Source organism: Podarcis erhardii (genome assembly GCF_964252035.2).
Source record: "Podarcis erhardii genome assembly, chromosome: 7".
NCBI classification, from domain to species: Eukaryota; Metazoa; Chordata; class Lepidosauria; order Squamata; family Lacertidae; genus Podarcis; species Podarcis erhardii.
Genome location: NC_138511.1, coordinates 25,595,771 through 25,614,095, shown reverse-complemented (window position 1 = coordinate 25,614,095; position 18,325 = coordinate 25,595,771). Strand labels below are relative to the sequence as shown.

Genomic DNA, 18,325 nt, shown 5'->3' with positions numbered 1-18,325 from the left:
AGTTCCTGCCAGGTGAATTCCATCACCATGACCCAAGCAGTTCAGGTTTACTGGCTACTGGCTGGACTCCCAAAGCTAATAGCAAGGAAAACATTTAGCGTTCACATAGCATGAAGCAGTCAAAGCGTTCTGCACACACATTAGCTCTGCAGATCCTGCAACTAATCTGCAAGGAAGCGAAGTGCTATGATTTGCCCCCATGTTACAGATGGGGAAGCCTGAGTCTGCAAAAGCATCCCAGCGTTTCAGGGGGTTAGACTAGACGGCCCCTTAATATCCCTTCCAACGCTACAATTCTATGGTTCTGTTATTCCAAACCCAAAGGCAGAAGCAGACCCTCTCCTTTATGTCCCAAGAGCCAGCACCAGCACCAGGGCAGTGACGCATTCGTTCACCCCTTGCTTGCCCGATACATGTGGCCCCTAAAAGGTAAGGTAAAGGTAAAGGACCTCTGGACGGTTAAGTCCAGGCGACTATGGAGTTGTGGCGCTCATCTCGCTTTCAGGCTGAGGGAGCTGGCGTTTGTCCGCAGACAGCTTTCCGGGTCATGTGGCCAGCATGACTAAACTGCTTCTGGTGCAACGGAACACCGTGATGGAAACCAGAGCTCACGGAAATGCTGTTTACCTTCCCAACGCAGTGGTACCTATTTTTTCTACTTGCACTAGTATGCTTTTGAACTGCTAGGTTGGCAGGAGCTGGGACAGAGCAACAGGAGCTCACCCCATCAAGGGGATTTGAACTGCCGACCTTCTGATTGGCAAGCCCAAGAGGCTCAGTGGTTCAGACCACAGCACCACCCACGTCCCTATGTGGCCCCTAGAAGGCTGCCAAAGAGGCTATTTGGCCCTCAGGCTGAAAAAGACTTCGCACCCCTGGCCTAGCTGGGTGGAGGCAGTAAACTGCAATCATACCGCTTTGCTTTCTCCTTGTTGGTTGGCTTAGAAAGCAACCCCAGAGGCCCCCAGGTGGTTTGCGCCTGACAGAACTATAATTCCCAGCATGCTAACCAAACTAGTTCCCAGGGTTCTTTAGTGATGTGTCTTGAATGTGCTTCAAATCTACAGTGTGTACACAGCCCATGCTGTTGAAGAGGGCATTCAGGGCCTTTACGAGTTTAAATAAAAGCAGATCCACGTGAAAACACATCGAAGGCTCAGTTAGCACACATGGCTTCCCCTAAATAATCCTAGGAACTGTTGCTTACTAAAGGTGCTGGGAATTGTAGCTCTATGTGTGTGGGAACTACAGTTCCCAAGAGTCCCTGGAGGCATATGCCTTGAGTTTCTTTAACTAGCTTCTTTCCTAACTCCCAGCATCACTACCAGCTTTTGCTTTTTATCCTTGCAGCTTATTTGATTGACCAGTTGCCAGTTGATTTGGGTTATGCATAATATGCTTATCTTTAATTTGCATTTGATTCTTCTAGCGCAGATGCCTTCAGTTCAAAATGATGGGTCGTATATATGCATATTTTCTTTTAACAAATGAAATACAGCCTCTGGAAAGCTCCCTGCTTCTGATTTACTTGTCTGAGATGGGTCTGGCTTACTGTAGCTGCTTGCTAGGTTACATCTGCAAGCAGATATTGTGTGTGTGTGTGTGTGTGTGTGTGTTGAGACTACCTGGGGGAAATAAGCATTTCCTTGGATTCAACACCACAAAATGCTTTATTTGCATACCCCCCCCCCAAAAAAACCCTATTCAAAGTGTGATGCCTAAACATCAACTTGCTTCCCGCAATGGCATCCAAAGTGTCCCCACCCTCAATTAAACACCTTTTTTAAAAAAATAAAAAATAAATTGCCATGAATTTAATTAATCAACTAATTGCGTTCATTAGCGCTGTCAGCCTTATCAGAATTATTATGTGAGAGTTTGCGGCATTCCAACGGAAAATTACCTAGGCATTTTCCTCGGTGCAATTCGCAAATGAGCAGCGAGCATTTGGAGCCTTCTCCTTATACATATTACATGGAGGGTTCTGAAATTGGCTTGGGGAGGGGGGAGCTTTTCATCAAAAACCTGCAAATCTCCCTCCCTCTCCCTTGTCAATATTGAAGAGGCTCAGCGGTAGATTGCATGCTTTGAATGCAGAAGGCCCTAGGTTCTATCCCAGACACCTCTGGTTTAAAGGATTGGGTTGCAAGGAATGGGAAAAGCCTCTGTCCGAGATCCTGGAGAGCAGCTGCCAGTCAGAGTAAGCAATACTGGGTTGGATGAGCTAATGGTCTGACTCAATATAAGGCAGCTTGTCAGGAGGGCATGTCAAAGGTTTGAGGTTCAATCCCCAGATCAGAGAAGCGGGTGATGGGCAGGACTCTTTTCAGCCTGAGAGTCAAACAGTTGGAGCTGGCATTAGGCAGCTACCAGTGTTGCTGTCCGTTGTGCACTGCATGCTTTGCATGTTTGCAACCCTGCCAGATAATTCAAATTGTATCCACCGTCTCCCACCACCAAGTCATCACAGCACAACTTGCAACCCTGAAGTGCCACTTGAAGCTAGCTCATTTCCCTCTTTCTTGGAGACCAATATAGAAAGTTGTCCTTGACCAAGCAGACCTTTCTCATGTCTAAAGATGGGCATACATTCGATTCACATTTATAGGCAAACTTGCCTTGTTCACACTTCCCGCACGCAAACTGAAAAACAGCTGCCCTTCGAAATTCACACTTCTCCAAATTCTGCAGTTCACCTATCCGGCTGAGAAATGCATACAAAAATGCAAAACACTCAGATGAAAATACATATATGTGTGAAAACGAATTCCAGAGATGCATTCGATCAGGGGAAATGCTTTTGCCAAAATGTGTATATTAGGAGAAACCTGCACAAAGCACTGATTAGTTTTCACAAGGAGTTTTTTTTTTTTTTTTTTTTAAAGCAAATTGGTGTAGAAATGGGGAGAACTGAGTTTAAGATTGGGGAAATGAGAAACGCCAAAACTGATAGGTTCACACAACCCTGCTCATGTCAGACTGACGAAGCCCCTCTTCCCCACTCTGGTTCCTGTGCCTCTTCCCCACAAACTCACCCCTGATGGTGGATGCACTGTCCAGCCTAGCTCTGCCGTTGCTGTGGTGGAGTCCATCAGTGTTTCTGCAGGTGAACAGAAAAGAAAAAGAAGTCAGAGGTCACCTTCTCAACCAGCCCAAGCTTAGAGTTGACCCCTATTTGGTTTCTGACCCTAGAGCTAAGCACTTCAGCAGGTGGTGTGTTATGTACTGAGTTGAATAGGATCCAAAATGCAGCAATCTGATTGGTCCTAGAACAATAGTATTCAGAATGCAGCAGTCTGATTGGTCCTAGAACAATGCAGCAGTATGATTGGTCTGCAGGAGCCACCCAATCCGGCTCCAGGTGGAAGTGAATCCACAACCTGATTGGCCTACAGGAGAATTCCGGAATTAGCCAATCACGTGCAGCCCATTGTGCAAATAATATATATAAAGCAGATACTTTGAGGGGACTTTCATTCCTCCTCACCACTATGAGCTGAATAAAGAGCGTGAAATCCACTCTCAACTCTGAGTATGGTGCTTCCCCCACTGGGCAGATGTTGCAGGAAAATGCATGCCAATCTTACCCAAACAACAGCAATGGGATTCCAGGTTACAATCCTAACTCTGCTTGCCTGGCAGTAAAGTCCCACTGAATTGGATAGGACTCACTCCTGAGCAAACATTGGTTAGGAATGCACTGCTAAGTTTCCCACAGAGTTTTGCCATTCCCAAATTGTCAAGTTCTTTGCTTGAAATATATATCAGAATGAATAGTAATTGAAGCTCAGTGGAAGATGTTATTCCAGATGCTAGGTATCACTCACTCTGGAATATATTTATCATGGAGAAGATTAGGCATAATTTGAGATTTTGACAAGGACTAGAACCTCCAGATACTTTTTAGATAACTTGGCATTCCTTCATTACTTAAACAATAGAAGCTTCTTTTCCAAGGAACTACATTTGATATTACTTTTATTATTTTTCATTTCATTCCTATACCACTTTACAGTTCGAAGGAACGATCTCAAAGTGGTTGACAACACAGTCGAACATCAAATCAATTAATCCAGAATAAAGCATCATTGAAGAAAGTCAGATATAAAGTATATATTCAAAGCAACAAAATTAACAGGAAACAGAAACATCATCAGTATCAGTGTCTGTGTGTAGACACCAGCCTACTGTACAAATGGTAAAAGTTACATTTCTTGCTTTGGCCAGTTTAGCCTCTGGCCTGTGCACTACAGGCAAGCGGCCCACAACAGAGGGAGATGTGGCGGCACTGTGGGTTAAACCACAGAGCCTAGGACTTGCCGATCAGAAGGTTGGCGGTTTGAATCCCCACGACGGGGTGAGCTCCCGTTGCTCGGTCCCTGCTCCTGCCAACCTAGCAGATTGAAAGCACATCAAAGTGAAGTAGATAAATAGGTACCACTCTGGTGGGAAGGTAAACGGTGTTTCTGTGCGCTGCTCTGGTTCGCCAGAAGCGGCTTAGTTATGCTAGCCACATGACCCAGAAGCTGTATGCCGGCTCCCTCGGCCAATAAAGTGAGATGAGCGCCACAACCCCAGAGTCGGCCATGACTGGACCTTATGGTCAGGGGTCCCTTTACCTTTACCTTTACCTTTACCTTTACCCCTGCAGTCAGGGATGACTGTGTGGCGCCAGTCCTTTGCAACTGTGAGAATCATAGAGTTGGGACTCTCAGGCTCTGCTGTTTCCTCTCACCTCAGCAAAAAGCAGAGGGGGGGGGTGGAGGGGACATCAGGGTGTGAGCCAGGAGAAGGCACTCGACCGCCTGCCCTCCTACGGCAGGACGAGAGAGCCAGGGATGCTGGTCTGTGGGGCTCCTTTTGTGCCGTTCCAGCCCACGTCTGTCTCTGCAGGCCGGCACGCTGTGCCTGGCATTTAAAGCAAATCCTCCTCAGCCGATGGGAACGGGCAGGCGCAGGCCTGGCTGCCATCCCGGCAGGAGTCTGTGCCACTTCCCCCCCCCCAGGCCCACTTAGCCAAGCCAGCCCGACCTGGCCTGCCCACGTTGATGGGCTTTTCATTAAAATGTCCGTGCCGCCATGGCTGGCCTCCCTCCAGGCCGAAGGAGATGCCAGGGCTGAATGCCGCTCTGGCCCCCGAGGGACCAGGGCAGGCGTATCTTCAACAGTAAAAAGTCCAGATTTCCAAGCAGGAGTAGTGGATTGGCGGCGGGGGGGGGGGGGCGACATTGGCAAGGCATTAGCCTGCCCAGCGTGGGGAGAAACTGTGAGACGTCTCCCAAGGCCCAAGTTGTTGTGGGCAGCATTCCCAGACGTGGGGCTGGGGTGGGGGCAGCTGCGGAGGCTGGGGGAATTCAGAAATCTTTTGTGCCTCCATAAAGGCAACCTCTCCTCCAACCGTCCGTCCCCCCCCCTTTATTCAGGTGGATTCTTCCTCCCTCCTTCTCTGGCTGAGGAATTCACCAGGGGTTTTGGGGTCTCCCCCCTCCCCTGCAGCATCATTACCTCATTAAATAAGCGTCCCCATTGACATCGGGTCTACCCCCTCCCCACGAGCTATACTGAGTGGAATTAATTGCCCAGATAATTAAATGCTTCTTTTTTTCCCTCCCCCTTTTTCCTTTTCGCAGGCCTCAAATCTTTCAAGTGCAAACGGCAGCCGCGCAGACACCAAAGTCTCCACGGCACACGACCTGCCACATCTTGCCACGCCGAGGCACCGGGTGCGAGGCAAGGCCACACACAAGGCAGAAGGGTGGCTTCGGGGCTGGGCCCTGGCACTGCAGGTGAAGATCCATAGGGATCTGCTCTGCCGAAATGGCAGAGAGGAGAGTAAAGTACAGTGGTTAGAGCGAGGCTTGCCTAGCCCTGCGCTCCCATGATCCAGTCGAGGAAACCTCGTGGACAGTTCTTAGACGGTGAGGTTCATAAGAACATCATACATGCATGCAGGATCTGTTGGAGTCAGAGTAGCGAAATCGCAGCTAAGAAGCTAAAATGACTGACACCCTTCTTTGGAAATTAATCCCATGTCCAGACTTTAACATTCAAAAGCTTTACAGTGGTACCTCAAGTTACGGATGCTTCAGGTTACAGACGCTTCAGGTTACAGACTCCACTAACCCAGAAATGGTGCTTCAGGTTAAGAACTTTGTTTCAGGATGAGAACAGAAATCATGTTCCGGCAGCACAGCAGCAGCGGGAGGCCCCATTAGCTAAAGCGGTACCTCAGGTTAAGAACAGTTTCACGTTAAGAACGGACCTCCAGAACAAATTAAGTTCTTAACCCGAGGTATGACTGTACTTGCAAAATATTTGAAGCACTATGTACACTGCGTACTGTAAACCGCCCAGAGTGGGCGGGTATAAATAATAAAATTATGACAATGGTGATGCCACTTTAAACAGTCGTGGTTTCCACGAAAGGATCCTGGCAGCTTTAGTTAACAAACAGTGCTGAGAGTTGTGAGAAGGCCCTTTCCCTCGCAGAGCTACCATGTATCTGCAGGCACTACTCGCGGGTATCTGGATATGACCGAATTCTCTGAAAAGCTTGGTGAAACGAAAATGTTTTGAGTACGTTTCAAAATAGAATAATTGTAGGTGCCTGTCTACAATTCAATAGAAACAGCATTCCAAATTACTGGTGCCACTAAGCTAAAAAGCTTTGGTTTGCATACGAAGTAGAGGAATATGTGAATAACTGTGGGAAAGTCAGGCCTGCTTCCTCAGATGATTACAATAATGTGGCTTGTGTTTAAGAGCCATGGTCCTAGACCGTTGAGGGCTTTATGCCCTAATTTCATTAATTATTACTATTAATGGCATTTATAGCCCAACAAAGGTCCGTATAGTTAAAGCCATGGTTTTCCCAGTACGGATGTGTGGAAGTGACAGCTGGACCATAAAGAAGGCTGATCGCCGAAGAATTGATGCTTTTGAATTATGGTGCTGGAGGAGACTCTTGAGAGTCCCATGGACTGCAAGAAGATCAAACCAATCCATTCTTAAGGAAATCAACCCTGAGTGCTCACTGGAAGGACAGATCCTGAAGCTGAGGCTCCAATACTTTGGCCACCTCATGAGAAGAGAAGACTCCCTGGAAAAGACCCTGATGTTGGGAAAGATGGAGGGTACAAGGAGAAGGGGACGACAGAGGGTGAGATGGTTGGATAGTGTTCTCGAAGCTACCAGCATGAGTTTGACCAAACTGCGGGAGGCAGTGGAAGACAGAAGTGCCTGGCGTGCTCTGGTCCATGGGGTCATGAAGCGTTGGACACGACTAAACGACTAAACAACAACAACAAGGTTGCAATCCTGAACACAATAGGACTTACGTCTGAGTAAGCATGCAATACGATTGTGCTGTAGCTCAGCAGTAGAGCATCTGGCTTGGATTCAGAAGGTCCTAGGTGAAAGCCTTGGTATCACCAGGCTGGGGGAGTTCTGGCCTGAAGGCAGTGTGCTTTAGTGGTTAGTGCGTTGGAGACCAAGATTTCAGTCCCCACTCAGCTATAAAGCTCACTGTGCCTTCCACCATATTATTATTATTATTATTATTAATTATTATTATTATTATTATTTACACTGTTATATACCACTCTTCATCCATAGATCCCAGGGCAGTTCACAGCATAAAAATACAATATAAAAATACAAAACAAAAACAAAACAAAACAATAACTGCCCCTCCCATAAACGTATAGGATCATAGAATCAAAGATCTGTAGAGCTGGAAGGGACCGTGAGGGTCATCTAGTCCAACCCCCTGCAATGCAGGAATCTTTTGCCCAACATGGGGTTCAAACCTATAACCCTGATATTAAGAGTCTCATGCTCTACTAATTTAGCTGTCTGCCAGGGACTGTGCTCAGGAGAACTGCACTGAGGAGGAATGGTGGGAGCCTCCCCCACCCTCTGCTCCTGCTCTTCTGAGGGTCACGAAGAGTCGGACACAACTAAATGACTAAACAACAACAGCCCACCTTTTCCTCCAAGGAGCTCAAAGTGGTCCACATTTAATCCCCGCAGCAAGCCTGTGAGGCAGATTGGGCTGAGAGGCAGTGACTGGCCTATGGTCACACCCAGTGAGATTTATGGCCGAACAGGGATTCAAATCATTGTCTCCCAGGTCTTAGTCTGATGCTCTAACCACTACACCACACTGGTTCTCACTAGCAGTAATATTGGCTTGGTGATGTTCCGGCAAGCAGCGAGGCACTTTCAGCACCAAGGGTAATATGCTGATGTGGAGCTACTGCAGCCAAAAGGTCTGCTCAGTAAATGAGGACTCCGCCCAGGGTCTTTGAGTCCTGCAGGAAGTCCTGCAGGGTGTACAAGCACCGATCTTGACTGCTCAGCTCCAGACAGATCCTGCTTCCTGCTAGGAAGCTGCTCAGAGGGTCAAAACCTCATGAAGATGAGCCAGGGCTGGGACATATCCTGCCATACCCTCTCCGCAATTATTTGCTCTTGGCCTTCTGCATTTCCCCAACAGCCAAGAGCACCAGATTTCGCTGTTTTAACTGACAGGCTGCAAAGCAGGCAACTGTTGCCAGCTCCGCACGGGCTTCTACCCAAGAAATGGCTGGTGAGGAGGACCAGTGAGAAGGAAAAGGGACTCCGTTTTGGGATGCTCTGGTGGCAAGAGTGTGCGTATCGATGGCACAGGGGAGCGCTAGCAGCACAGCAGAGGTTGTACAAGCATGCAAGTAAACAGGATGCCAGGCTTGGTGGTGCTTTTGTCTCATCCAGCGGGGCTCTCCACGGGTGCTTACTTTCCTCTACAGTGGTACCTCGGGTTAAGTACTTAATTCGTTCCAGAGGTCTGTTCTTAACCTGAAGCACCACTTTAGCTAATGGGGCCTCCAGCTGCCGCTGCGCCGCTGGAGCACGATTTCTGTTCTCATCCTGAAGCAAAGTTCTTAACCAGAGGTACTATTTCTGGGTTAGCGGAGTCTGCAGCCTGAAGCGTATGTAACCTGAAGCGTATGTAACCTGAGATACCACTGTATTTTTAAAAGGTATGCATCTACCCTTGCGTGTGCACGCAGGTCGTGCTCAATCACATGTGCAATTCCAGTCATGTGCAGCAGAAAAACAACAGTGGGCCGTCAAAATGCATGCGAGCATCTCTGTACCGCAAGGAGAATACACATGACAGTAGGATATTCCAAGCTAACTTTTTGATTAAGTTTGTATTTAACAACAAATCTACCTCATTCGCATTCTCTAAAACACAGCCACTCTTCAAAGTCCAAATTTGCCATGCAGTTCTCCAGCCAAGAAAGGGTTGCAAAAATGCACCCGCTTAGGAGGAAAGGCTATATTTGGGGCTTTTTATGGTGATAGCAGTCACGACATTAAAAGACGCCTGCTTCTTGGGAGAAAAGCAATGACATCTTAAAAAGCAGAGACATCACCTTGCCAACAAAGGTCCGTGTAGTCAAAGCTATGGTTTTCCCAGTAGTGGTGTATGGAAGTGAGAGCTGGACCATAAAGAAGGTTGATCGCCAAAGAATTGATGCTATTGAATTATGGTGCTGGAGGAGACTCTTGAGAGTCCCATGGACTGCAAGAAGATCAAACCTATCCATTCTTAAGAAAATCAACCCTGAGTGCTCACTGGAAGGACAGATCCTGAAGCTGAGGCTCCAGTAGTTTGGCCACCTCATGAGAAGAGAAGACTCCCTGGAAAAGACCCTGGTGTTGAGAAAGATTGAGGGCACAAGGAGAAGGGGACGACAGAGGACGAGATGGTGGGACAGTGTTCTTGAAGCTACCAGCATGAGTTTGACCAAACTGCGGGAGGCAGTGGAAGACAGGAGGGCCTGACGTGCTCTGGTCCATGGGGTCACGAAGAGTCGGACACGACTAAACGACTAAACAACAACAAATTGGGGGGAAGGGATAAAGGGGAGTGATGTGGAATGATCATAGAGGCGCATAAAGTTATGGTGCGGAGAAACATTTGTAGAAAGTTGAGGTTTGCATTGGATGCTCCGTCCACTTCTGTTTCTGGCCCCATCCATCAGTGACATGTGCCTCCCCTCCAAAGATTTTCCAGGAGGAAAAGTTGCCCTCAGGCTGAAAGACTTTCCCCACACTTGCTTTAAAGGCAACCTGGTGCACAGAAACTACTCTGCTGAAATTTTTCCTTGCTGTAAGGCAGAAAGGTGAGGGGAAGATTTGGCTGCTCCATTTCTACATGCAGGGATATTGTTAAGATGACAAGGACAGGGGAAGGTAGCCATCCAGCCTAGGTTTGATGCAAGGAGCCAAGACTGGAACCCACCACCCAGGGAATGGCCCTTGCATCAGCAAACATCACTTGTTTTCTTCTTGATCCAGGGATAGCCAACACCTGTCAGGTGTTGCAGCTTGCAGACTCTCCAAGGGACAGTCCTGGATTTACAGAAGCCATCCTAGTTTCTGATTTGATCCCAGAATGGTTTGGTCCCACTTTTCCTAGAATGTCCCTATTTTCATTGGAGAAATGCTGGACGGTATGGAGTTATGTGAACCCCTGGACAAGGAGAAAGCAACTATATAACCTTTAGAAGACATCTGAAGGCAGCCTTCCATAGGGTAGTTTTCTAGATGTTTAATGTTTGTGTGTGTGTGTGTGTGTGTGTGTGTGTGTGTGTGTGTGTGTGTTGGAAACTGCCCAGAGTGGCTTGGGCAACCCAGTCAGATGGGCAGGGTAAAAAGTAATAATAATAATAATAATAATAATAATAATAATAATAATAATAAATTTTATTTATATCCCGCCCTCCCCAGCCGAAGCTGGGCTCAGGGCGGCTAACAACAATCAAAATAATCCAACGATTCTAAAAACATTTCATTATAAAAATTAATTAAAATCAAATTGATGGCAACCATTAAGCAAAATTCTGTGCAGATTGCCAGAGGAGGGGGGGCAGAATATTGTTGTTGTTGTTGTTGTTGTTGTTGTTGTTGTTATGGATGTCCCTATTTTCATCAGAGAAATGTTGGAGGGTATGATCTTGAAAACGCCAGGCTGCTTGGGTTGCCTCCAGAACCAGTTTTGTGTCAGGCACTCAGGCCTGAGAGAGGACAATGGAAAGGCTGATTCATTGAAGATCCAGACTTTGACAGTATGGAGGAGGGGCCTGGTGACCTCCCTCACTAACAAGTAGCTCAGGACTGAGCAAATTTTGTCGTTTTCCTGATGGGTGGTGGTACAATATTGGCCGTTGAGTGTCACATGACTTTTTTTTTTTTTTTTGCCAGGAGGATTATGGGCTGTTGTGTGGCTGTCCCATCCGGGACCACCTGCCCTAGCTTCAGATTGGCCCATGCCATGTGACCTCCCAGGCTTGCTGCATAGTTGGCACTGCATGTTGTTCCCTCATCTGAGCACCTGTAGGGAGCAACTCTTGGGACTGGCAAGGAGGACCCTCACTGCTCCTTGTAGGCTTGTATGTTTCCCCAGAACATGCAGTACAGGGTGACTGACATTTAATCCCACTGCATCAACCCTAAGATGAGGCGGGGCGGGGGCAGGCTCTGTATGAATAGGAGAAAAACCCTACAGCAGCGGTTCTCAACCTGTGGGTTCCCAGATGTTGTTAGACTACAACTCCCATCATCCCTGAGCTCTGGCCTTGCTAGCTAGGGATGATGAGAGTTGTAGTTCAACAACATCTGGGGACCCACAGGTTGAAAAAGGCTGCCCTACAGGAAGGTTTGCATCCCAACTCCTGCCAGAGGTACAGATTTTTGCGGTCTAGCCTGCTCTGCTCTGATTCCTCAGAGCCAGCCGCAGAACGGAGAACAGCTGTGCTAGCAGCTAAAGCAGGCAAACTGACCTAAATCTCCACTGAATGAGCCCAGGCTGGCCTAGTATCAGAGCAGGGAAAGCAAAGAAGTCCTTCCAAAACCCCGACCATCCCAGAAGGGTTTGAAGAACACAAAGAGAGCCCTGTTAGATCAAGCCAGTGGCCCATCTAGTAGTTATCGAGAGCCTTCCCTTCCATGAGTTTGCCACATCTTCATCTAAAGCCATCCAAGTCGATGGCCAGAGCCACTAACGGCAGAAGAATTCATGCAAATTTCACCCCTAGCTTGTACACACAAACACACACACACACACACACACATACCCCTCTTAATCTTCCATCCAGCAAGAGTCCTCATCAGAGTTTGGGAATATGTTCCAGCCAGCCAGAGAGACCCAAGGTGGGTATCTTCTAGCAAGGTCAGTGAGGAGTGTTACCTGGGGAGAGAGGGTGTGGCTGGGGAGGGGTGTGTGGCCTGAGAGAGTCCCAAGGGCTAAGTGGCGAGTCCTGGAGGGCCGCGTTTGGCACCCAGGGCTAAGGTTGCCTCCTGTTATCCTAGAGAGATGTTGCTGATTACTGTGGACCAGTCTTCCCCAACCTGGTGCCCTCCCAATGTGCTGGATGACAACCCCCACCCCATCAGTCCAATAATAACAATAATAATAATTAATAATAATAATTTATTATTTTTACCCCGCCCATCTGGCTGGGCTTCCCCAGTCACTCTGGGCCGCTTCCAACAAAGATCAAAAATACATTTAATGTCAGACATTAAAAACTTCCCTGAACAGGGCTGCCTTCAGATGTCTTCTAAATGTTAAAGGTAAAGGTAAAGGTACCCCTGCCCGTACGGGCCAGTTGTGACCGACTCTAGGGTTGTGCGCTCATCTCACTCAAGAGGCCGGGAGCCGGCGCCGTCCAAAGACACTTCCGGGTCACTTGGCCAGCGTGACGAAGCTGCACTGGTGAGCCAGCACCAGTGCCGCACATGGAAACGCCATTTACCGCTATAAAGCGGTACCTATTTATCTACTTGCACTTAGGGGTGCTTTTGAACTGCTAGGTGGGCAGGAGCTGGGACCGAACAATGGGAGCTCACCCCGCCGCGGGGATTCAAACCGCCGACCTTACGATCAGCAAGTCCTAGGCACTGAGGTTTTACCCACAGCGCCACCCACGTCCCTCCCACAGCGCCACCCTAAATCTAAATGTTAGGTAGTTGTTTATCTCTTTGACATCTGATGGGAGGGCATTCCACAGGGCGGGTGCCACTACCGAGAAGGCCCTCTGCCTGGTTCCCTGTAACCTTACTTCTCGCAATGAGGGAACCGCCAGAAGGCCCCCAGCGCTGGACCTCAGCGTCCGGGCAGAACGATGTGGGTGGAGATGCCCCTAGATTGTCCTAGATTGAAGCCAGCTGGATATAGGAGGCTGCTATAGCCAAGCATGAATGAGCTGGATGGACCAATGAATTTGCAAAGTTGTAGAGTTGGAAGGGACCCCAAGGGTCATCTAGTCCATGTCCTTGCAGTGCAGGAATATGTCTGTATGGGGACTGAAGCCATGACTCTGGCGTTATCAACGCTACACTCTAACCAACTGAGATAGCTGGGCATCTGACTTTTCAGCTCTGGCTCCAACCCCGCAGAGTGTGCATTCTTACCCTGCTTTCCCCTCTCCTTTCTCTGTCTCCCAGTTGTCTGACTCAGTTTAAGGCAGCTTCCTTTGCAAAAGTCCTTTTCCAAGCAAGGTGATCAGGAGGGGTGATAGCATAAGCAAGCCAAATTCACTGATTTCAGTGGCCAGAACATGAGAATACAGGGAAAATGGTAAAAGAACGACTGCAACACATTGATTTGCATCAAGCAGCCTTGTTGCAAGACACCATAGAGATGCACATGCTTTGCATACATTCCTTAGTGGAAGATCACATGTATGGCATGCATATTAGTTCATTTGAGTTTGCCATTCATAAGAATGCAAGGAGAATTCTGCTGGATCCATCTAGCGCAGCATCTTGTCTAAAGGCACTCACAGCAGCTTGGTTCCCATGCCCATATGCTTCATTCAGAAGGTGTGTATCTTGGTGATACTCCCTTAATCCAGCATTGTCACTGGAGGCTCAAGGGCCTTTGATGCCTTTTAATAGCTCTTCCTGGGTCGCTCCTGGACAGGGATAAGATTGGGGACGGTGTCCCATGCATTGGTAGCCTCAAGCTGGAATGTGTGCAAAGGAGGACAACCGAGATGATCAAGGGTCTGTAAACCGAGCCTTATGAGGAATGGTTGAGGGAGTTAGGCATGTTTAGCCTTTTAGAAGAGAAGGCTGAGAGGTGATATGATAGCCGTCTTCCAATATATGAATGGGAGATGGAGCAAGCTTTTTTTCTGCTGCTTCAGAGGGTAGGACCCAAACCAGTGGATTCAAATTATGAGAAAGGTGCCGCTGATTGTACTCACTCCAAAATCACAATGTGCAACCCTGGCAACCCTCACTCTAAATTAATGATTTGTCATATAAGAAAGGACTTCCTTTCATCTGTCCTAAATCTACTGCTCATTCATTTCACTGAATGCCTGAGTTATAGTATGTCAAGGGAGGGGGAAAAAAACTTCTACTTTCTCCACACCACGCAGAAGTATATATATTTCAGTGACACAGGCACCCTTGCCATCTCTGAAAGCCTTTTGATGTATTGCAAATTAAAAGCATCATCTGCCTCTTGAACCTGAAACAGGGCTATGTAGAAATCTTAAATAACAAAACTGGGTCTCTTCTACATACCTCAATGTGAAACCTCATTTCCCCCTTTTTTTTAGTATAACATGGCTTGATTGAAACACCTGTGCATCATGCAAGGGGTTAGGAATACCTGACAAGCAGAGGGTCAGGTAACATGAGCAGAATCTGACCCTGCCACACACACACACACACACACACACACACCCCCTCTGCAACTTTAACCCACTTGAGAGAAAAGGCTTAGCAATGCATGAGCTGCATTTAATGCAGGCTTGGAAGCTCGGTAGAGAGTAGGGATGGGCAAAAGATTTGAAGGAATCCAGAATTGGAAACTTCTGAAGGAAATCAGCCCTGAGTGCTCACTGGAAGGACAGATCCTGAAGCTGAGGCTCCAATACTTTGGAGCCTCAGCTTCAGGATCTGAAGACCCTGGTGTTGAGAAAGATTGAGGGCACAAGGAGAAGGGGACGACAGAGGACGAGATGGTTGGACAGTGTTCTTGAAGCTACGAACATGACTTTGACCAAACTGTGGGAGGCAGTGGAAGACAGAAGTGCCTGGCGTGCTCTGGTCCATGGGGTCATGAAGAGTCAGACATGACTAAATGACTAAACAACAACAACAGAATTGGAAACTGAAGCAAGATCTCTCCGAAGCAACCCAAAGTGAAGCAAGGATTCCAAGGAGCTTAAGGGTGCTTCTATGATCTGGATGTAGATCAAAGAAATTAGATAGCAACGGTGTTAGAAACTCAGATCTATAAGCTAGGCGCCAACTGGCTCCTTAAACCACAGCTGCCAAAACGGAATGCCTAGTTGCCCCTTTTTAGGGCCAGATGACAGGAAAGTCACGTTTTTCAATACAACTTTTTGGTTCCTGAAATTCATTCTGATTGTGTAGATAAAAAAACCACAAATAGAATTCTACAGTGTGTGTTGTTAGTGTGCGAAAACAGGCAAAATCAAAGAAGAAGAAGAGAAGAAGAGTTTGGATTTAGTATCCCACTTTATCACTACCCGAAGGAGTCTCAAAGCGGCTAAAATTTTCCTTTCTCTTCCTCCCCCACAACAAACACTCCGTGAGGTGAGTGGGGCTGAGAGACTTCTGAGAAGTGTGACTGGCCCAAGGTCACCCAGCAGCTGCATGTGGAGGAGTGGAGACCCAACCCAGTTCACCAGATTACAAGTCTACCCTCTTAACCACTACACCACACTGGATCTCCAGGTATGCACCTCCAGATGGTGGAGACATCAGGCACTATCCTGGCACCCAGGTATCTTCACTTAGTTGCAACTGGCTGATAGCCAGGTGCAAAATGCGCCTGGTACCCGATGAATTTCAAACCCTGGATAGGAAGCATGTTAAAGAATTTGCCTGAACCATGTGGCCTCTATATCCATGGACAGGAGGCAGGGAAATGCTTGCAAGCCCCGCTCCCAATGTCTGTGAGCATTGCTACATATGCTCAATCTACAACCATCCTGATGTTGAGCAGAGAATATCCGAAGGCAGCTTCTACTTGTTTCGCGTGAATGCCTGTAGAATTATCTATGTGGTCAAACATCCGAATAAAGATGGATCTCCAATCATGAGAGGTTTTCTACTTGCATTCAGATGAACATTAAATAGATCTCCCCTGCAGACCTTCTCTGCTCAACACAGGGTTGGTTGGGAACCGAGGAAGCCTCTGGTTTCCATCCCAAACATGGGATGAATGCATGGACATTAGCAATTGCTGCTTCCGTTTCCATTTTGGGATGTCAGAATTTTCCAGCATTCCTAGGAATAAACTACAGTGGGTGACGTGTGCAAGATTGTCAAAGACTAGAGCTAGGCAGATCCACCTTTCTCTAGTGCCCTAAGGAACGAGTTCGCTGCTGCGAAAGAAGTGCTCTTGTAGATGAGGCTGGAGGAAGTAGAACCACTGCAGAAAAGCAGATTCCGCGCACTGAATTCCCCACTGCCATCAGGAAGAGCCGGATCTGCTTTGTGTCAAGGAAGCCCAGTCCAAAACTTTCACCAATAGAGGGGTGAACGAGAGCCTGTTTCCAAACACGCAACGGTATGAATCATCCACATTTCCGAATCCCTGCGCTAAAAGAAATGTGCAGCGTAAGGAGACAGAATGCAGTGCCGGGAGCATATTCAGTGCTGAACAAAAGCATTAGGTGGGGAGGCTGGAGCGCAGAGGCAAATGTTCCCAACCCCACTGAAGGCGAGCACAGCGAGTCTTGGCTTTGCACATGATCTCCGGCAAGAGGATTCCCGCTTCAAAAGTTGCACATCTCTCCCCCCCCCCAAATATGCCCAAATATGGCGTGATGTGTTTGATCTCCAGCTCTGTGCAAAAACAAAGGACCCTGAAACAGACAGCACTGGCAAGCTGGCTAGATTCGAGAAGGGTGTCCAAATCCCAGGATTTTCACTCAAGATGTTTCTCAGCACAGTCTCCCCCAGTTTTTTTCATTTATTCTTACAGGACAACTGCAACTAGGAATATTCAGACTCTGCAACCCTCCGACCATGGCAGCAATCCTCCCAGCTCAAACAGAACACGACCAAACAATGGGCATGCAGCAGACTGCAACAGTTTATATAAGAAGAGCCTGCCTGGTTCAGGGAAAGGGCAATCCAGCTCAGACTCCCATTTCCCACTGCATCAGGCAATGATGATGTTGATATCTTACCTATCATTTCCCATAAGGTCCCAGGGAGGGGGACCGTATAAAAATGCAACAGGTTGCTTCCGATGTTAGCTCTGCTCATGCTTGAAGTTGATGGGCATGGCATACAGGTCAGCTCATTTCAACAGGTCTACTCTGAGTAAGTCCAAGTTGGCTACAACCCATGATTAACATCTGTTAAAGCAACTTGCAATCAGAAGATGGTACTAAAGATGTACATATAGAATGAGTGAATCATAGACTTGTATAGTGGTACATCGGGTTAAATACTTAATTTGTTCCGGAGGTCTGTTCTTAACCTGAAACTGTTCTTAACCAGAAGCACCACTTTAGCTAATGGGGCCTCCCGCAGCCGCTGCGCCGCCACTGCATGATTTCTGTTCTCATCCTGAAGCAAAGTTTTTAACCCAAGGTACTATTTCTGGGTTAGCGGAGTCTGTAACCTGAAGCGTATGTAACCTGAAGCATATGTAACCCGAGGTACCACTGTGTAGTTGGGATGGACCCCAAGGATCATCTGGTCCAACCCCCTGCAATTTAGGAATCACAGCTAAAAAATCCCTGACAGAGGAGCACCTGACTTCTCTTTAGAAACCTCCAATGAAACAGAGTCTAACACATTCTGGGGTAGTCCATTCCACTGTCAACCAGCTTTTACCATCAGAAAGTTCTCCTGATGTTAAGTCGGGATCACTCTTCTTGTAATTTGAATCCTTTGGCTTGGGTCCTACCCTCTAGAGCAGCAGAAAGAGAAAAATTTGCTCCATCTTTCATACTTCATACGTGTGTGTGTGTGTGTGTGTGTGTGTGTGTGTGTGTGTGTGTTAAAGGTCAGAGTAAAGAGGTCTCTTCAGCATAAGACAATCACTGTATGATAATGTACTGGACTCACCTCTGTGAGGAGGGTATCCCACAGTTTAAGGGCTGCCAGAGAGAATGTCCTCTCCCAGCCCACAACTTCCTCCAAACTTCCAAGGGCAGTGGAACTACCAAGAAGCCCCCACAGATGCATCTTGGTATCCCAAAAGGGTCCTCAATTGTCCACAAAATCTGGATATTATGACCTCTGAACATGACTGCATGGCTACCAGGTA

The 18,325-nt window shown here is 47.6% G+C and overlaps 1 protein-coding gene across 11 annotated transcripts in view; it reads right to left on the bottom strand.

Moving 5' to 3' along the window:
* Positions 1-18,325, bottom strand: part of EPHB2 (EPH receptor B2) — a 112,412-nt gene that overhangs the window by 78,657 nt on the left and 15,430 nt on the right. For all 11 annotated transcript variants that reach the window (XM_081870854.1, XM_081870858.1, XM_081870860.1 and 8 more), the window contains exon 2: positions 3,036-3,100. In XM_081870854.1, the coding sequence (XP_081726980.1) occupies positions 3,036-3,100 (65 nt within the window). The remainder of the gene's footprint in view (positions 1-3,035; positions 3,101-18,325) is intronic.